This window comes from Xiphophorus hellerii, chromosome 2 (genome assembly GCF_003331165.1).
Source record: "Xiphophorus hellerii strain 12219 chromosome 2, Xiphophorus_hellerii-4.1, whole genome shotgun sequence".
NCBI classification, from domain to species: Eukaryota; Metazoa; Chordata; class Actinopteri; order Cyprinodontiformes; family Poeciliidae; genus Xiphophorus; species Xiphophorus hellerii.
Genome location: NC_045673.1, coordinates 21,707,127 through 21,727,670, shown reverse-complemented (window position 1 = coordinate 21,727,670; position 20,544 = coordinate 21,707,127). Strand labels below are relative to the sequence as shown.

The 20,544-nt window shown below is 41.3% G+C and overlaps 2 protein-coding genes across 2 annotated transcripts; one reads left to right on the top strand and one right to left on the bottom strand.

Annotated features, from left to right (window-relative positions):
- Positions 1–748: 748 nt before the first annotated feature.
- LOC116710204 (netrin-4-like) lies at positions 749–11,036 on the top strand. Its single transcript, XM_032549100.1, has 10 exons — positions 749–1,038; positions 1,135–1,697; positions 3,481–3,753; positions 4,162–4,288; positions 5,890–6,078; positions 7,359–7,566; positions 7,707–7,819; positions 7,909–7,977; positions 8,969–9,142; positions 9,483–11,036. The coding sequence occupies exons 1-10, from the start codon at positions 978–980 to the stop codon at positions 9,623–9,625; spliced, it is 1,920 nt and encodes a 639-aa protein (XP_032404991.1). The 5' UTR covers positions 749–977; the 3' UTR covers positions 9,626–11,036.
- A 393-nt stretch (positions 11,037–11,429) lies between these two features.
- On the bottom strand, positions 11,430–20,258 carry LOC116710210 (methionine aminopeptidase 2-like). Its single transcript, XM_032549108.1, has 11 exons — positions 20,090–20,258; positions 19,290–19,421; positions 19,009–19,071; positions 17,890–17,992; positions 17,576–17,737; positions 17,300–17,481; positions 16,252–16,346; positions 14,848–14,944; positions 14,655–14,758; positions 13,053–13,168; positions 11,430–12,953 (listed from the first exon to the last, which is right to left on the bottom strand). The coding sequence occupies exons 1-11, from the start codon at positions 20,238–20,240 to the stop codon at positions 12,701–12,703; spliced, it is 1,458 nt and encodes a 485-aa protein (XP_032404999.1). The 5' UTR covers positions 20,241–20,258; the 3' UTR covers positions 11,430–12,700.
- Between the last annotated feature and the right edge of the window lie 286 nt (positions 20,259–20,544).

Below are 20,544 nucleotides of genomic sequence, written 5' to 3'. Positions count from 1 at the left end.
TACATTTATTTTAGGATATTTCAAACCCTAACTGATAAGTGCAAAGGTTATGAAATAGATAATAGACTCTGTAACAGAGTAGATGCCAAAAAAGTACCGTAGTGAAACGGGCCAATATCACTCTGGAGAAAGAAAAAAGAAAGACAGTTTCAGCGTTGTGTGTTTTCATGATTTGATGGAGATCAGACATTCTGAGCAAGAAATTCAAGGTGAATATTTAGTCCATGTTGTTACAAAAATAACATTAAAATGATGTGAAAATGTGAGAGTGTAAAGGTTTAGATTAGGAGGATGTCTGTGTATTGGTGCAGCTCAAAGCTTTACTCTTCGTTTCAAAACTTGAATCTTTCCACAACTCTGTCCATGACCTGTCGACTGTGTTCCTTAGTCTTCATGATGCTGTTTTTTCTCTAATATGTCTCTGACAAACCTCTAAGACTTTCACAGAACAGCTGCGTTCATAGAGATAAAATTACTAAAATTACACACAGGTGGTCTCCAATTATTATTTAAGATATCTTTGAAGACACTTGGCTGCACTGCATTTTATAAAACATTTTTTTTTTTAATCAAAAAAGTATTTTTAGTGTGACAGAAAACGTTGAAGATTTATTATTTGCTTGGTTAGAGGAGCTATAGCTCTTATAGTCTTATTATAAGAGATATAGTGGGCGTGGTCTGAGGTGGGCGGAGCTAATGCCCTTCAGTGCTTAATGTCAATGAAACTTTCCACTGAGAATCTTGAATCCTGGAATGACGTGATATGAACCGCGGGGCTCTAAAACAATATCAGGATTAACAATGGTTACATATCCCCGCACATAGATGTGATCTCAGCTCTGCAAATATTTCGAAACTATTTCTTTAAATCAGGAGGAGGTAACTAATGTAACTAATGCGTGGTTTTCCTAAATCCAGCCTTTAAATGCTCTGCAGCGGATTATTTCACTGTTTGTGGAAGTTACCTGTCCTGCAGGATGAGACTGGGGACTCTATTAGCTTTTACTTTGACGTGCTCATCTTTCTCTCTGTCAGCCGGTGAGTTACAGAATTTTTTTTTAACTTAAATTGGAATAAACTCTTTACCCAGGATAAAATATTTGCTACTTTTTTCCACCCACTTTCTCTCACCAGAACAATCTAAAGTGAAGAGCCCAGGTGGACACAGCCGCTGCCTTGACCGAGCCTGCAACCCCGGCATCGGTAACCTGGCTGCGGGCAGAGTGCTGCACACGCAGTCCGTCTGCGGCTCCAACTCTTCGGAGCGCTTTTGCTTCTTTAAACAGACCGCCGGGCCCCGCGGCAAGCCGTCCTGCTCCGCGGCTAAATGCGCCCGCTGCAACGCCGCCAAGCCCGCACAGGCGCACCCTGCCTCGGCTATGAGCGACTCCTCGTTCCGCCACCCGGACACCTGGTGGCAGTCTGCTGGGGGGCTGGAGGAGGAGGAGGAGGCGCTCCGGCTGGACCTGGAGACCAAGTTTCTCTTCACTCACCTGATCCTGGTGTTCCGCTCCCCCCGCCCCGCTGCCATGCTGCTGGAGCGCTCCCAGGACTTTGGACGCACATGGAGGACCCTCAGATATTTTGCCCAGGACTGTGAGAAGATGTTCGGCCTGGCTGAGGGTTTGCCTCTCGAGGAAGACGGGGCGACATGTACCTCTAAATACTCAGCAGCTTTCCCCTGCACCAGAGGAGAGGTGAGGGTCCCTTTAGCATGCAACAGCGGGCCAAAATAGAGCACAATAAAATACTGAAATTCTGCAGCTGATTTCGGTTATAGTCCTGAAACACAGAAAACAGGCAAGGAAAAAAATGCCTAAAGCTAAACACTCATTGCTAGATGTTTTCTGTTGAAAGTTTCAGACACTTCTGTCTGAATATGAAGAGAAATGTGTGCATAGAAACAGGTATGGAGCGCCAAGTGTAAAATTTGAATGCAAAAAGATTAAATTCTTTGATATTTAGCTTACCTTTCTCAGACTTAGCACTAAAATTTAAATGTATATATGGTCAATTATTACTTTGAGAAAAAAGATTTCCATTTTAAATGCCATGAAAATGAGATAACTGGTAACAAACGCATGCCACACTTTTCAGTTTTTAATTAAATCTACATTACTCACTACTGTTTCTTCGTCTATCGCAGGAAATCCTAATAAAACATGTCCAAATGTGACAAAACTTAAGGTGATAAAAACTCTTTTGCAAGAAGCTGTCAATCCATATTAGCTTAGGGAATTTAGGAAGTAAAAGGTTCTGAGTTAAATGTACAGTGAGAGAAAATGGAGATCTTAAAGAGAAAGAAAAGTCATATGACAGGGATGCGAGTGTCCACCTGTCATCCTGACCCAGTAGCAGCAGACGCCGTCTGCTGCTCTCTGTTTATTGCATGAATGTTGATTTTGAGTCCTTCCAGACAGGTTCCTCTCTCTAAAACCTCCTGCTGCTCAGACATGCACATCTATAAAGCCACAGTCCGGCTTTTTATTTCATTATTAACCTTTCCAGAGGTTTGAGACACAAAAATGTCTGATTCACAAGCAGGTCACAGTTGGCAACAGATGGAAGAAATTAATTCTTCTTTTCTTTCTTTCTTTCTTTTTTTATTTCCTCAGAAGAACTATTGAGCTCATAGGGATTTGGTTCATAATCAGCTTGCCTTGTAATCTTTGCTTTGCAGCTTTTTGACGGACAAGTTTGAAGTCACTGAACCTTTTTTTGTGTGTCTTAGCACATACCAAACCTATTATGTTTGCATTTGTCAGTTTTTCTAATCAGCAGATTCACATGCTGTTTAATGGGCCTTCTCCTTCTGTTAAATCTGTGGGAACAATTCCACTTCACTCATCGTGTCTACTGTGAGAAAGTCTCTTCTCTAACCGTCTTACTGTGTATGAGAAACATAAAAGTAATGCACTCAAATTCTGCAGAGAAAAAAAAAGTGAAAGTAGTACACATAGGTTCATCGCACACAGACCGATGTATTTCATGTGTTTATTTTTGTTAATTGTGAAGATCACGGCTTAGAGTTGACAAAAATGCAAAGTCTAGTTTCTTGGAAAATGAGTAATTTATGTAAAACCAGTAAAATAATATTTTCATACAGAAATGTGGACCTACTGAAAAGTCTACGATGCAGTACTGGAAGGCAGCTGCAGTGACTTTGGTCTTATGAAAACACTGAACCAAAAACAGCAGATGATACGGCTCTGCCAATTGTCTTTGACTGTGAAAATGACTCACTAAACCTCAGACAACTTGAATTTTGTGCCTCTCAACTCTTCAAACTCTTGGATGTTGACATATAAATCAAGTTGACCTTTTTATATATATATATATATTTGTGGCTTATACAGTAATTTTCTGAGAAATTGCATTTTTCAATCACTGTAAGAGACACGAGTTTTGTTTTTGTCAAACTTATTTTATAGATCATTTTATAAGTCTGGTTTTCATCTTGCCCTGTCCTTTGCTCTTCAGGTAATCTACCGAGGCCTGTCCCCTTGGCGCTCGGTGGACCCCTACGGACTAGCTGCCCAGAACCAGCTCACTGTCACCAACCTCAGAGTTCGTCTCCTGCAGAGACAGCAGTGCCCGTGCCAGACCAAACATCCGGGAGCTGACTCTCTCCCGACGGACCACTACGCTATCTATGATTTTGTTGTCAAAGGCAGCTGCCTTTGTAACGGACACGCTGACCACTGCGTGCCCGCCAGAGGCTATCAACCCGGCCCGGAAAAGGCCAGCAGTGTGGTGAGTTTCGATTTAGTGAAGACCGACTCTGACTCTCTTTATGTGCTGCCTGAGCTGAGAGATGAAGTGAAGACTTGACGTCAAGCCGTTGTTTTACCTACCATTACAGGGTCTTAACGATGTGGAAATCTCAATTATAGTATTGAGCCTAAGACTTTAACGACCTTTAATCTTGGGTGTTTCATTCTCTGCAGCCTACTGGTTTATTGGCAAGAAACTTAAAGGAGTTTAGATGTGCCACGCTGCCTTTTTACTCGGTGTAAATAAAGCTGGTGTGCAAATGTTGCAATGCTACAGCAGGAGGGCGGCGGCTCTAAACTCTAACGCAAGGATTATTGAAGAAGGCGCACATGCAATCCGACTTCCAAATGTCTTAAAATCATTTCCTGTCTCTTGTCCGATTGGCAGGTCCATGGCAAATGCGTTTGCAGACACAACACGGCCGGCGACCACTGCGAGCGCTGTGCCCCTCTCTACAATGACCTGCCGTGGCAGGCGGCCAACGGCATCATGGGTACACCACACGAATGCCAGAGTGAGTGATGGGACTAGAAAGTCGAAAGCAGATTGGGAGCATCTGCATGTTGACACATCCTGAAAATGAATTGGGTGTCGTAAATCACATGCGAGCTTTCAGCCTCTGATTGCGTCACGAATGTGTTCGTACCCCATGACCTTTGTTATGGTTTGTTGCATCAAAAGCCGTAAGCGTAAATGTGTTATGTTAACACAAAATGCTAACAGAGTGCTGCGCATTTGTGAAGTGAAGCGAAAATTATTTCAAAAATATAAAATCTTTAAGGCGTGGTTTACACATTTACAGACTAATTAATCAGTATTTGTCTTTTTTTCCCCCTGCAATTACAATTCAATTCTACTAGAATTAGTCTTTCGGAATATTTTTCTACTGACTTCCCACTTTTACAGACTAGAATTATTGGTTTCTTCTCGGTAAATTTGCCCCTTTAAGGTTCTCCAACAGATTATCAATTAGATTTATATCTGGACTTTAACTAGGCCATTCTAGTACATGTCTTTATTGAAACAACCTCAGGTTTCCTATTTAGGGACATTTTGCTGCTTGAAGGATAACCTTTGACCCGATTTCAAGCCATTTGAAGCCTCTATCACAGCGATGTCAAAGTCATTTTTGTTTAGGGCCAAATCAAGATCAGGAAAGCTCTTAAAGGGCCGGTTGTTCCAGAATATATTGATAAAACCTGATCACAAACTCTTAAAATATAAATGAATTCTTAAAATTAAATAATATTATTAAAGATCTTTTCAGTCCCCCCAGGATTCTGTGATTCTTTTTGTGATTTTTTTGCAATAAAAATCAAATTGCTTGTGGTACTAATTTGGAAAAATTTGCAGTATTTGCGACCGTAAATGCGACATTTTATTACTCGCTGCATAGATCATGGACTGTAATTAAATTAAGGCTGTTTAGTACAAGTAAGAAAGTTTTTGACAATCTGAGAAAATTCTGAAATAAACTCTCAAGTATTAGCGCAAAAAAGTTGGGGATTTGTTGATTTTGCGTGAATTTCCACAATAGTTCTCAAGAAACTGGAGGGACTGATTGATATAATCTGGCAGTAAACTGATAAAAATTGCATTGATGTGATTGATAACATAATATTTAAGCACACTTAATGTTTAGTCTAGAATCTAGAGGGCCACATAAAAAGCTGTGGCGGGCTAGATTTGGCCCACGGGCCTTAAGTTTGACACATGTGCCCTAACACGTTTCCTCCCAAAATGGCGTATTTAATTCCGTCCAGATTCCCTGCCTCTGATGATAACGAGGCATGATGTCGACACCGCCATCTTTTTGATTTGTCAAGATCGTCACAAAACGTATTTGAAAAGATTTTGTTACAGTCAGCGTTACTTTATTTACAAGTTAGACTAACATGGTGCTCTGTTTCGCTGGCTTTTATTTTAGGGGTATCTGAGTAAATGGGGCTAAGCACAATAAAGTCAATTTCCGCTTCACAGTGATGAATAGCTTTGTGTTTGTCAACTGCATGAAATGATAATAAAATGCAGTGAGGTTGCATTTTACTGAGGCAAAAAGTGAAAAAAGTTGACCACCATGTTTTTACTGACCTGTGCGTTTCCGATCGAACGCAGAGTGCAAGTGCAACGACCACGCCAGGAGCTGCCACTTCAGTCGAGGACTGTGGCTAGCTACGGGACGGCGGAGAGGGGGCGTGTGCGACCACTGTCTCCACAACACAGAGGGCCGTCACTGTCAAAACTGCAAGAGGGGCTTCTACAGAGACCCGAGCCGTCCCAAAACCGCACCAGACTCCTGCAAACGTAAGAGCATTTGACGTGAACCTGTCCAGACTGGACCTTCCTTTGGCCTCGCACCATAAATGGACGGCAGCAGAAAAGCCTCATTAAGAGGCTGATTTCCCTGTTGGCCTCCAGATTAAAGCACGCTGATCTCCCCGATAGGAGCATGTGACAGGATGACCCCTTCCTTATCTTAAGCTGTGATATCCGTTGTCCCTCCTGAGCCAACTGCGTCACCGCTTGGGAACGTGACTGTAACGTCCGACAGCAGAGGAATTTCTCATGGTCCATCTGGGCACATTTTTCCCATTCTTACTTTCACCGCCCCCTCCAAAGGAATGCTGCTGCATTTGTCTATTTTTGCCATTTTTGGAAAGAACATTTGTCACAAATTTGGGAGATTGGAACACAAGTGGAACAAGTAGACTTCGGATTTTCGTAAAGCTTGTTTTCATTGCGTCCTTTGAAAACACGTTAATCATTCCTCCAGGTAGCTGCTGAAGCAGTCGGTGACTCACCTGCAGTAGACAAAAGTCAGAATGATCCCAGTTTGGAGAATCAAGGAGGAATCCGGCTAATCGCTTCTCGGTGCAGCGTCCATTACTTTCCACTGTATCAAAACACTGAAACTCCAGTCTTTTCTAAGTGGACTTTCATTGTTTTCCCCACATTGCTAGTTTATAAAAAATGTCCCCACTACACAATAATTATGTCATCATGCTAATCGGTCATTCTTGCACGAATGCTGCTCTGGGAAAACCACCTTTTCCAAAACTAAACATTTTACTATGTAGCTTATTATAAATGTTACAAACTATCTGTTTCAGAGTTACATAAAAAAAATAAATAAATAAATAAAAAAAACACGTTGTAGATGATCCAACTAAAGTCATATTTCTAATCCGAAGCTATCGATGATGTAATTGATTCTAAAAGGCATTTTGTATTTTCTCAGGTTGTCTTTGCTACCAAAGCTCCACATGGTAACTCTATATTCAAATGTATTGATATCTATTGGTGCTTTCATTGAACAAATAGTGACGAAAATAGTAAAACTATCAATCCTGGCGATGTGGACAGTTTTGTTGGGTTTTGCACATCATTAATTGGAACTCATTGTGACGGTGATAAATCAAAAGTCTCATCATAAGAAATTGATCACGATGAGTGAGAAACGATACGATAAATGCCCAGCCCTCCTCCCCTACTATCATGTAATTCTCATTGTACTCTGTGCCAGAGTTGCAAACATTTCAGACGTATCAACATGCACTTGACTTCTGTACTTGTCTGCTTCACAGCCTGCTCCTGCCACCCTGTTGGCTCGGTCCTCTCAGCTGGTGGCACCATCTGTGGCCCCAGCACCGGGGAATGCGCTTGTAAGCCTGGTGTGGGAGGCCCCCACTGTGACAAGTGCATAATGGGATACTGGGGGCTTCACGAATATGGCTGCCGTCCATGTGACTGCACGGGAGACTGCGACCCCTACACCGGCGACTGCGTATCTGGGTGAGAGCCTAAACGTATTCGTATTAATCAGCGTAAATAAATCAAGATAGGGCAATACATACTGTGAAGGGAGATTTTTGTTTTTTCTGTATTAACTCTGAATAGTGTTGCGTCTAATCGACTTTACCTCTGCTGTGCAGCGTAGGTGCTGAGGTCCTCTATGCAGCTGCTGGAAACCCAGGAAACGGCAGCAATGATGGTGAGACAGCAATATCAAGAGCAAAGGAGCTTTTCTCTGCACTGCACCACTCTGGTGAGGAACTAGTCACCTGTTTCCATCCAGAAATCTGTTGAAGAAAGTACCTTTGAATATGGATCATGCTATGTTATTTTGTGCTGCAGAGAAATGTGAATGCCTTGAAGGTACCCTGGGCAGCCCTAAATGGTTCTGCGTAGCTAAGTTTGACTATGGTAAGCAGAAATCTTTAATTATTCAGAGCTGTGTAAGACAGCCATTACACAGAGGGCAGGCAGCCGTATAATTCAGATGTAATTAAAAACCTGCAGAAAAAGATGAGGTGTTGCATGTTGGCAGTGTTGATATTATTAAAGTAAATGCAAATGGATAAAAAAAAGAAGCATAAACTTTGGATGCCTAAGCTGTTTTATTAATATTTATATATATTTTTTCAATGAAATGCTCTGGTGTAAAAAAAAAAGTTTGTCTTTGTAGCCAAATCTCACTGAAAATAAATTAGAATATTATTAAAAACCCCGTTTATTTTAGGAACCTTTTCACCAAGTGAAACACATTAAGTAGATACATTTTTTTAGAGTGAATACACATCAGACCAATAAGAAAGCTTTTACAAAAAACAACAAAATAAAACGTGGGCATAATGAAAAGTATGTTTCATTATCAGATTAAAAGTACTTTTAATCTGACAAATGAGGCTCATTGGGCTGTATATTCTAATTTATTGAATATGACTATATTTAGGAAACGGTGGGAAAAAAAGTTATTTTCCAGACACAAAAGAACTGAAACAGGACAATGTGAGATAATTATTTGCTGCTTATTGAAACTCAGGGGAGTTTGAAGTGAGCTCTGACCCACAGTACCGGTACAGTGACATCATTTCACGCTGACGTGTTGTTTGTGAGCATAAGGTTTATCAGACAGGAAAATTAGTTGTTTCATTGTGGTTTTTACTTTCAAGTGACCTAAAATATCTGACGGCATCCCAAAACGACTCAACCCAAAAGAAAGAATCCAGATGTTGTTTATCATAGAAGTCTGTATGAATGAAATTAGTCTCAACTAAAAATAACTGACTGTATAAGAAAAAAAAACAACAACTCCCACCCAGCAAAAATACCGATATGTTTCACAGGCAGATATCAGCAGGACTTTAATAAAATTTCTAACAGATTCTTTAAAAATCTACTGTTTGTGTTGCAGTTCTGGTGGTGAAGGTGATGTCCGCTCATGATAAAGGCTCCCATGCCGAGGTGGAGGCGAAGATTAAAAAGGTTCTACAGCAGAACCCGCAGATGAAGATCCAGCACGGAAACGTCACACTGTTTCCCGAGTCTTGGACTGTCCGAGGCTGTACGTGTCCCATCCTCAATCCAGGTTAGCGTCGGCGTCTACGTCCATTCAGCATCGTCACGAATGCCATAATAACTCGGAGCCTTTTAATGATTTATTTTAACCTTTGGCACAGACCCAGTTTTTAGTCATGGCCCAGACTTTTTTTCCAACAGGAATAAGGTCAAAGCAATATATGGTATAATATATAAAATAGTTGTAATGTTTAAGAAAACACCAAGGAGAAGAAGGAAAGCTCAAGCTGGAGCAGTAGTTGTTTAACACTTGTTTCTTTTAATGATGGCTTCTCTCTAATGGTGCTCATTTGTATCGTTTTTGTATCTGGATAATTGATCGTTTCTGACATTTTTGTCCTCCTCCCCAGGAGATGAATACGTAGTGGCTGGCCATAAGAACTGGAAAACTGGCCGGCTCATGGTGAACACCAGGAGTTTTGTTAAACCATGGAAGTCAAGCCTGGGACGCAAACTCCTTCACATTATCAGAAAAGACTGTGGGCGCAGGTAAAACGCTGCCCAGATCAACAAGCAGACGGTTTGTTGATCCATCTGAATGTTAGACCAAAATCTGGTCCAGCAATCTTCAGAGAGACTTTTTTGTTTGGATGCTGAAGTGAAGCTGAAGTGAATGACTCTTATCTCCTCTACTGAGGAGTTTATAGGACAGAAAAAGACTTATGATCTTTTTTTTTACAGATTGTTTTTAAACTACACACAGAGTTATATTGTGTCTCCTTGCCAAAATCTACAAAAAGTTTTTATTGTCCTGTCCCCGGTTATTTTATTGATAAGTACTAGAACATTTTCAAAGTCACAGTTTTTACAATAATTTTTTTTATCTCAGATATGAATAAATTATGACAAGCTGACAATAACGTGTGTGTGACTCCTTGGTAGAAAAACCTCTCTGCTCTATAATATCTCCAAAAAAGATGTAATTTTTTTGGCCTAACTCGTCTTTTGGTAGTACCTTTTTTTTTTATTGTTGCCAGTCACTTTCTTCAAAAAACGACTAAAAAACAGCCAATACATTAGGAAGGTGACAATATGCTAATTTAGCCTTTCATCCAGTTCAGTTGAACACAGATTCTTCGGCCAACCAATTACTTATTATCAGGATGTTCTCTCTGTCTCTTATGAAAGATCCTCTTCCGTCAGTTTGATCATAAGCCCATATTTGTGTCTGTAGACGTCCGCTCAACATGTCTTTTTCTGGCTGTGCTTCAGAACCAGAGTAAACAGGACATTTTTGGACGTTTTCGCCCAGTTGGGAATAGATCTGATGTTCTGTCTCCAAGGAGAGCAACACACAGCCTACAGAGATGCAAAGAATTCCTCAGAAATGAAGTCATCAGCCATTAACCCTGAAGACGTCCACACACAAAATAAACAGGGTAAATGTTCTTTTATAGTAAGATATTATCATTAAAGAGTGTGTTTATTCCAAGTCTCTTTTTTTTTCTGTTCCATAATCTATCTTTTTATTTGTTTGTTCATGATTGTGAAGGATGGATTTCCAGAATATGCGTTTACTTCATGTGTAGCTGATTAAGCCGTGTGTGTTTACCGCCCTCTTTTGGTGAGGAGATAACAAAACAGTCTTCACTTCTTTATATGGCATTTTAGTGAACTTTAAGAACACTAAGTAAAAAATGCAACCAAGAGGAAGAAGAATCACTTAACACTTAGGTGTATAATAAGAAATCCTTTTATACATTTTTTCCGGTTGCAGCTTCTGTTGTGTCAAACACGTAAAACAAATTTATTAGAATAGAAATGGATATACACGCATTAAATAAATACATTGGCCTACCTTTATATAAATCATCATCATTTTACAACATCTGTTTTAATTTATTTGTATGTTTTGACAGTTAATTATTGCATTGTGGATTTAATAAACTATTTAAACTTGTAAATGATTGATAAAATTTTTCATTTATTAAAGATATTTGTTACAATTTCAGTAACTACAACATATATAAACGTTTAATTGACACATTTTTTTTTTTTTGTCGCTGGATTGTGGGACTGTGGGTTCTTGATTCTTTTTAAGTGGTTAAATGTAGACTAAAAATGTTTAAATTCAGTGTTGGATCACTAAACGGTTTAATTTCAGCCAATTCTACCAAATATTTGTGGTGGTTTTTTTTTGGTCAGCCATTCTTCAAAAGTCCTTGGAAAAACTAAGGTAGAAATCAGTTGACTACAATAATTATTTTATCCCCAATTCAAACAAGACAGAGAATTTGGTGAGAAAACTCTAACAGTAAAATGTTTCTTACAGTAATGACTTACTACTGTATGTGATATTTTTTGCCACATTTCTTCTAATGGATTTTTTTTTATCCATTAGCCATCAGTGCAGCACAGTGATATGAATGCAGAGTTTTATAATATCCACAAACCAAAATGTAGGCATAGTCACCAGTTCCAGATTTATAACAATTTATTTTATTTTTTTAGAAAAAAAATGCATCAAATGAAAACAAAGCAGCAGAATATTATAATATAAATATTTTATAGCAGTTTTTTTCCCCCCTCAAGATGTCCTAACATGACAGTAAAGCTGAATGTGTTTTCTGGACAGCTGCTTATCTAATCAATGTTTCTTTATTTTTTTGGTTGCATAAAGTAGTTTTGCATATCTTCTAAAAACAGCACCTTTAACTAAGCCTGCAATGCTACATTCATTAAAGATACACCCATTTTTTTTCTGCTGGCTTGATCCTTAAAAGAAAACCAAAAGTAAGCTCTCTTCGTGATACGAGGTTTTTGCTTTGCTACAATTGCAGTGTGATACAGAAGATCCACTTGAACTTTTTCACATTACCGCCACAGACTTTCAATCTACTTAGTGGGATTCTATGTGATAGACCAACACAAGGTAAGCTGAAGAAAAAATTATGCATGGCTTTAAAAAAATTTTTTTTCTCAAAAATAAAAAAGGATTGTGGCATATATTTGTATTTGTCCTTTTTTTACTCTTAAACCACAAAATAAAGTCAAGTGCAAATGTTTTTCCAAAATGCTGCATAAAGTTCTGTCCAATTTAATATCAGAAACAAAGGAGTGGCAAGAACAAGCTGTGAGACTGAGTATGTAAAGCCCTTCAATCAGAGAGGTACCTCTGGAGGAGCTGCAGAGATCAATAGGTCATGTGGGAAAATATGTTGATTAGTTGAACACCAGCAGTACAATTACCCTAACCGTACAGCCAGAGCTGCAATTTTGATCAATGCTTATCCCCCATGCTGGAATGGTCAGATTATTATTTAATTGTGGCCAGGCTTCAAATTGCATATTCACAGACGTTATCCATCCAGTCTGACTGAGCTTGAGCTGTTCTGCAAAGCAAAATGGGCAAAAATGTTACTCTGTAGTCGTGCAAAGCCAGTAGAGCCACAACTTGGAGCTGCAGTTGCCTCAAAAAGATTTAGCTACGAATAGTTTGCGAGACGCTGTACCTAAAGGGACCGGAGCTGCGGAAAGTTAGGGCAGAGAGATATTGCATAACTGCTGTCAGTCTGGAGGCGCTCGGTGTAGCTCAGCTGCCATGTTCCTCGGGTTTCGCCTGAGGGTCTTAATAGTCGTCTCCTCGGCTCACTACCTCCTTGCAGGTGGGCCTGAGCAGGATGGTGTGCTCGTACTGGGCGGTGTAGCTGCCCTTGATGTCGCACAGAGGCGGGTAGGGGTCTATAATGCCGAGGTCGCACAGGTTCTTCAGCGCCATCAGGTACTTGCTCTCACCCAGGCGGTCCAGCCAGCGGCGGCAGAAAGCCAGCGTGCCAAAGTTCTCATTGATCACGTTCAGCAGGTGTTTAGCCCTCGGTAGTCTGAAAAACAATTGAAAGTGTTGGCTTTAACATTTAAAACCACAGATAAAATACTGAAAAAAGTTAACCATTTGAGAAGGATAAACGCGAAAGTCGAACCTTATGGGCACATGTCCAACGTTGAAGTTCTTCATGTAGTGCGAGCACTCCATGTCGTCGTGGACGGCGCCTCTTCCGGTGCTGCCGAACGTCTCAATGGCGTAGGCTTCACCTTCCTGAAAGGCAGCGAAAGAGGCACTCATTACCCTGCTGACATGATGTGAAAAATTGCCATGTAAACGTAAAAAATAAAAAAATAAAACAAAAATGGGCAGGAACAAGAGGACGCAGGCATCGCAGCAAAAACGGGGGGCTGAATGACAGAGTAAATTTGACTAAAACCTCCAGTTGTCAGAGCTGCTGATTTATTCATTTGAGGTGTAGTAAGGATGGCAGAGACCCCCGGGCTTTGATTGGCTGCGTCTCGCTGACATTTTGTGCCTCTATCATCCCGGGGTTGATGTCGGAGTGCCCCCCTGGTATTAGCTGATAACGCCGCGCCGCCCTCTGTCGCTGCACCGATAATCAGTCAAAGTGCTCGCAGCCCCGCGGCACGCCCAGCTGCTACTCCACTCTCTGATCACAAAAGTGGGGGTAATGGCCCCGTTACACCGATACACTTCAGCTAAAAATACAATGTGCAAAAGGTGCCACATCAGCAGCCGACCTCCCCCCGCCCCTCCTTTCCCATTCCTCTCCTCCTGCAGCCTTCAGGTAAAAAGCTCGACGCAGCAACTTGCCAATTAAAAATGCTTGCTTCTGTCCAAATGCAGCTGTTTACTGCAGCTGTGTTTAGAGGAGGCTCGGTTTCTTTGTGTGGCAGAACTTGGCCTGTGGATTTTCGGCAATGGGCCGACGCGATGCGGCGCATGATTGGTGAGCTGGGAGGAAATTTATCCTTAAAAGAAAAGAAACTGTTGAAATAAAAAACTCTGAAGAGTTTTAATGCTTTGTAGAATCACCTTTTGCAACAATTACAGTGGCAAATCTTGCGAGTCCATTCGCACTGCACATGTGGAGAGTTAATTTTTTTCCCCAGTACCCCAGTTTTATCTCTTCCTGTTTTAAAAAGTTGAATAAATAAGTAATACTAAGATTAAATTCTGCATAGGGCTCTACTTAGTCCTCGTGACGTTAGCTGCACTTGAGTTTATTCAAGGATTTCACAGTAACTTTTTTGTAAAATAGCCAAAAATCCATGTATTGTTTTTCTTCCTCTTTTCCCCCCAATGGATTAGATTTCAACATTTAAATAAAGGACTCCATAAATGTGATATGAACAGAAACATTTTTTTTCTGATGCTGGTATTTATTGGCATATTAAATGTTGTCCTTTGTGTAATTATTGTTTTGTATAAAGCAGTCAAAGGCAGTTTTCAACGAGACTGAATCCTTTGGCCAGCCGTTCGATTAGAGATGTAAGATTAAAGTGCTGATGATGAGTGCGACTACAGAGCAACAAAGTGGAACGCCTCCCCACACCTTTTTGTAGCCCAACCAGCTGAATCTTCATCTAATTACACTTAAGAATTAAAAAGGTTTATTTATAAGATCAAACAGCCAAGAAGTGCCTCATTTCAGCAGCAGCAGCAGCGTTTGGCTTCTTATGCGGCAGAGTTTAGGAACAAACACTTTTGCCAACGACTTAATTTGAGTGCAAACCTCCATCCTGGTCGCCTCGCCACCTTTTACGATGGGAACAGTCTTCCCTGAGTGTATCCTGTACTGTCCAATCGAATGGCCGTTCAGGTTTCTGACTGGCTTCACTGCGAAGGAAACAAAAAAAGCTTTCACTCATGCGTTCGCAACAGAGACTGACCGGGTCAGAGGATGCAAGACACGAGCCTCCTTTCACCTTGATACGTTTTTCCATCTATCTCGACTTCGTAAGACTCCATGACTTCCTGGATGGTCTCGCCGACGTCACACAGGCGCACGTCGATTCCTGCACACTGGGAGAGATCCAGTACTCTGGGTCAGCGGATATGTGCGTGAAATATATTTACTCTTAAAACTGAAGGGTTTGTTTCATTTTAACCTCACCTAACAAGTAGAGATTTTACTTGAAGATAATAATTTTGGGTTTGCATAGCCATAATAAAATCATTTAGAATAGCTTCTCCTGTTGGATTTAAAAGCTGATTTGATACTTTTGAAAATGCCACCCTTATCAAGAGAAACTCTTAAATGTTTCAGTTCTTAGCTCTGAAATAGTCGGTTGGCATAAAATGTTTACGATTTCAATGAGAGCAAGAACGAAGCGACATTGTCTAGGCCTAATGCTCGACGCAGTATCCGTTACACTGAGCGTTCTCCCTTTGGAGTAAAAATGGAAACCTGAAACTTGACAGTCAAGTAAACTCGAGCAAGTGTCAAAAATGAAACCTGTCCTTTCCGAAAACCAACCAGGAGACAATAATACACATTCTTCTGTCGCCTCTCACTTGGATCGCTGCAGTGCTGTCCTCCTACTTAAAAGTACGGCTTCCACTGCTCCCCTAACTGCGATAAAACACAGTCGATTGATTTTTAACTGGAAGCCCTCACCAACTTTGGCTTCCTGTTAAAAAAAATCTTCGTGTTTGTCTCAATAACTTTGCTCCATTTGTCCCTCTGATCTGCTGCACCGATCTGAACCGTCTCGTTCCAACAGGACCAAGTGGACCAGATGCTTTAAATGTTCCCAAAGACGTATAAGCTGAGACGTAACGATATGTGACTACATGAATTGGTCCTCTAATGCTGTGCAACACTGTGGCCAGCTTTATTACTGCTTAAAGTGCTTTACAAATAAAGTGGCATAATGTGATAGGGGATTAAGGTAATAAAGGTCCCTTTTATTTAAGTTTCTTTCAAACAATAATTACTTTTAAGGAGTAATTCGTACAAATGTCCCAACGCTACCTTCTGTTCACATACAGAAGGACATGTCCCATTTACCCCCTGTGAATTACGGCGTTTGCTTACAGAGCATTTTTCCGTTACATTTGCTCATATTTACCCAGCGACGTTTTTTTTTTTTTCTCTCTGAATCAGCCTTTTGAAGCAGGTTCTCAAGAGCACCGTGGCATTACGGTAGAGGTGAAATCGCAAACAAGCTCTGTTTAGTTAAGTAAGAAGGTTTCTGTAAATATGCCTGGAAGGCAGGGAACGTAGACTCTCATTAATTTAATTTATTGTATCTGAATTGTGTATCTTATTATAAAAGAAAGATTTTAAAAATTTTTTTAAAAGTGTGGGGGAGAAAAAACGGTGTTACCCTGATGCCGGTGTTTGTCGCATCCCTCACAGCCTCCAGCAGCCTGTCGTACTTTGGATTGAAAGTGACGGTGAATGCGCAGTCTATTATTCGACCTGAAAGATGAAACGATTTAAATGTTTGTTCTCACATCGCATGAAATGATCACTTTTCTAAAATGTCAACATATGCTATTCTTTTCCTATTTTGCCCTCCATGTAGATTATAATTTGTGGAGTGGGAAGAAAAATGAGCATAATTACACTTTTAAAAAAAAATAAAAAAAATAACGTAAATAAAAAGCTAAAAAAGTGTGGCATGACTTCAGTCAATATCTTACAGAACCTATCTGACCTTTCACCTTTCTCTGTAATTGTTTCGGAGTGTGTCTCATTTTTTCCCATTTTGCTTTGCTAAATGCCTCTGTTAGAATGGAGAGCCTATGTCGCAGAGTCTTGATTTATTTTAGGTCTGGACTTTGACTAGACCCTTTCCACACATGAATAAGGTTTCTATCCAAACCATGTGACTCTGGCTTTATGTCTAAGATGAATATCCAGCTGAAAGGTGAACCTGCACCTGCTTCCAAGCCTTTTGCAGCCTCTGACGTTCAGCTCTTCACTCAACAGTGGATTTCCCGTAGCCTCTTTCTAACAATATTTACTTCTAAGGCGTAATTCGTAAAAATGTCCCAGCACTACCTTCTGTTCACATATAGAAGGACATGGTTCATTTACCCCCTGTGAATTACGTTTGCTTTCAACAGATTGATTAATTGAGGGACATTACAGTAAAATGGGTTCATTACAAATCCATGTCAAACTTTTAACATTTTTTGCGTGTAAAAACTTAAAAGTTCATCGTTTTCCTGCCATCTTGCAACAATATATTTTGTGTTGATGTATCAATTAAAAATGTGGTGGCAGTGTCACAAAATGCTTTGGGTACAAACAACTAAAAGTGTAGTTATACACAAAAGCTGTTTCTTACTGGGGTAAAACACTGAAACCATTTCCCTTCTCTCACTAAGTGTGAAACACGCTGGCGTGGCTCGGAAAAGAGCGCCTACCGTTGATGTGTGTACCAAAGTCGATCTTGCAGACGTCGTCGTAGCGCAGCACGGTCGGGTCTCCGGCGTTGGGGGTGTAGTGGGCAGCGCAGTGGTTGATGGAGCAGCCCGTTGGAAACGCCAGGCCGGCACTCAGCCCGTTCTCCTTGATGAGCCTCCTGGAGCAATCCTCCAGCTTCTCGCTGCCACCAACAGAAAGCAGCAAAGACGGGCAGTGAAGGACGAAGAACACGAGGGGGCGAATCGTTGAAGAAAGCTCTGCGGCTCGTTTCTAACCAGATGTCGATCATGGTCATCCCCGGTTTTATCCAGCTCCTGACGTAGGAGCGCACCTGTCGGTGGGCCTCGGCCGCCTGCCTGAAGTCGCTCCACATCTCCTCGTTGGCTCGGTCCATCGCCCGCTTCTCCTCGCTGGTGGTCCGCCACGCGGCGCTGCGCCTAGACGGGTTTGTGGCACTTATTATTTGCTGTCAAAGAGCAAAAGACACACTTTGGCAGATAGACGTATTCAAGGTTTATGTGGGGACCTAAATAAAAAAAAAAAATTAGGCACTGCAGGAGACTTCTGGCCGAGTGTGGAGGTCACACACCCGTCTTTCGATGGGGGGTATTCACACTCCTCTCCCTTTGGAAAGTCCCCGTTGGGATAGAGCTCACAAATAGGTACTGAGGGAGGGTCAGTCTGTCCCTTCGCTGTGGCCCAGATAGAGGAAAGTAGAAACGCAGGAAAGAAGAGGGATACAGGGCAGGAAAACAAGTTAATGAACACTGATATTTACACTTCAGAACACAAATCCTGCTGTCCTGCTATTAAAGGAAGGCATCTGTTGTCTCTTATATTGCTTATTGTCTTTGCATGCATGCTAAATACACATTTTGTCACTTTAATTGGGATTTGGTGTGATGTGCCAACATGTAGCAGTGTAAAATCATGGAGAAATGAAGGTAACCTGTGGTTTTCAACATTTATTTATTTATTCTTTTTGCTAAATAATTTTCTTAAGGGTTTGTTGTGTCAGTATTCAGCGCCCTGAGCAGAACCGCCTTTCTCTCTGATTTATGGTCCGTCTCTGACATACCATTTTGCTCCTCTAGATACTTAAATGTTTCCCAATTCTTCTTTGCAAACAAACTTAACCCCAGATAGGAAACAGAGCTCTGTAAGCATCATTTTTCAAGTTCTTGCCACAGATTCTCAATTCGGCTTAGGTCTGGACTTTAACTGGGCCGTTCTATGGACATGGTTTCATTTTAAGCTTGCTGAGGTTTGATGGAAGATGACCCTTCACCCCAGTCTTTAACTGTTTTCCAGCCTTTTTTTCCCCTATGTTTATTTCCATCTATCTTGACCAACTTCCCTGTCCCTGCATTCCCACAGCACAATGCTGCCACCGCCATGTTAAAAGCTTTCAAAGGACTTCATTTTATTTGCCAGTATCAGAGTAAAGAGGGCTGATTAAGCTTTCTATAATTATATTTACTGAGAATGTTGCCAACCACACATCATTTCCCTTCCACTTCACAGTTGTACACTATTATGTTATTGGACTGTAATACAAACTAAAGCTTCAAAAAACAAGAAAAAGTACATAAAAAAAATGAACTTGTCGCATGTTAAAATGCGGATAAGTTTTGAGTGTTTGAGTCAGTTTGTCGACCGGTTGGTTGTCGACTGATTCGTTTTGCAGCGCCAACCTCAAGCGCCTTACCTCCTTTCTTCTTCTTCTTCTTCCTCTTCTTTTTGACAGCTGAGTTTTCCCCTTCATCGCCATCTGTTGAAGGAACCATTAGTTTGTGACGCAACTATTGAAGCGAAGAAATATTATTGATGAACCCCCCCGCCCCTACTCCATGCAGGCGCATTTCCCGGGGCATCCGCACGCTGCAGACGTGCCACTGCCGAGTCTCGCAGTGGCACTTTTACTACACTTTGAGCTCCAGCAGCACCACTGCTGCTGGTGAGGATGACTGTGGGAGATGAAGGCGATACCTTCCTCTGCATCCTTGGGCCTCTCCTTCTCCTCCAAGGTTTGCTGCTCCAGCTGCGCTGCCACTTCGCCGACACCTCCGGCTTCTCCAGAGTCTCCCTCAGCTTCGTTTGTCCCTGCTGCAAAGTCACATACTGTTGTGCATCCATGTGCACACACGCACCCACACCCCCCCACACACACGCACACACACACACACACATAGAGTTGATTATTTGTGGTTCATTCCAAGAAAGTGTATCCGCCATGCTCTGAACTTGGCAGAGCTTGTGAATAATTCCTTCACTACACCTTAGTCTTTATCCTCAAGGGCATATGTATCTTGCAGCATTATGACATTAAGTGCTGTGGTATAAACACGGCTTATAATGCAGCAAAATCCCCTCAACTTTTTTCTTTTTCTTTTTTTTTTTGTTAAAGATACTTTGCCTCATTCTTATAAATAAGTAGCCATAATGCGGTGACTTCTTTTCTTTTCTTTCTTGCATAATTTTTCCTGCAGTGAACTGTTGCTGCTCCCATTAAATGAAATGAAACTAAATTAATATGAGATCCCCTCATTTTGTACTTGCAGGACAACTTTGAATCATTTTCTGAAAATCACTCTTTTTTTTCCAAAACTGTGTTGCAGCCTAAAAGAAGAAAAAAAAAGAAAAATTCCCTCTGACAGGTTGGAAACTCTCCTGTGTTTTACGCTCTTTTACTACACCGAGCCAGAGAGAAATAAAGAAGGGGGGCACATTTAGGCGCTGCAACCCTCCCAACCCGCAACCCCCAAGATTACCAAAGTGATGCGCCTCACCTGGCCCGCTCGTCCGGCTCCTCTTCTTCTTTCTTCTCTTTCTCTTCACTGCCTCGCTGGCGTCCGCGTCCTCTCTTTCTTCGTCGTTCAAGTCGTCGTCCCCATTGAGAAGTTGAGGCTCCACTTTGCGCTGTGGCTCCGGCTCCGCCATGATCAACGACTGAGAGAGGCGAAGTGACGCATAGTAAGGCTGCTGGGAGCCTCCAAGTGGTCGAAGCCGATAAAAAAAAAAAAAAAAGTCAGCGGACTGTAATGACTTATTAACGACAGTTTCACCTGGTGAGAATAGAGGGAGGAGATGCGTCTTCGTAGCTACCAATAAAATTTTTTTGTGTTTTTATTTTTTGTTGTTGCTTTTTTAGGCTTTTACAAAACATTATTTGGGTCAAAACTGCAACCAGAGCCGGCCACAGACATAAGTGAACCACGCTGCTATTTCAGAGCATTTTCTTCCA

Bases quoted from the DNA above. Each gene is read 5' to 3' on its own strand.
- LOC116710210 (XM_032549108.1), bottom strand. From the start codon at position 20,240: ATGGCGGAGCCGGAGCCACAGCGCAAAGTGGAGCCTCAACTTCTCAAT. The intron at 17,993-19,008 runs GTAAGGCGCTTG...TCTGGGCCACAG, and splicing joins GAAGAAGAAGAAGAAAGGAG to CGAAGGGACAGACTGACCCT. The intron at 14,759-14,847 runs GTGAAAGGAGGC...TTTCCTTCGCAG, and splicing joins AGATGGAAAAACGTATCAAG to TGAAGCCAGTCAGAAACCTG.
- LOC116710204 (XM_032549100.1), top strand. From the start codon at position 978: ATGAGACTGGGGACTCTATTAGCTTTTACTTTGACGTGCTCATCTTTC. The intron at 7,567-7,706 runs GTGAGAGCCTAA...TCTGCTGTGCAG, and splicing joins ACCGGCGACTGCGTATCTGG to CGTAGGTGCTGAGGTCCTCT. The intron at 7,978-8,968 runs GTAAGCAGAAAT...TTTGTGTTGCAG, and splicing joins CGTAGCTAAGTTTGACTATG to TTCTGGTGGTGAAGGTGATG.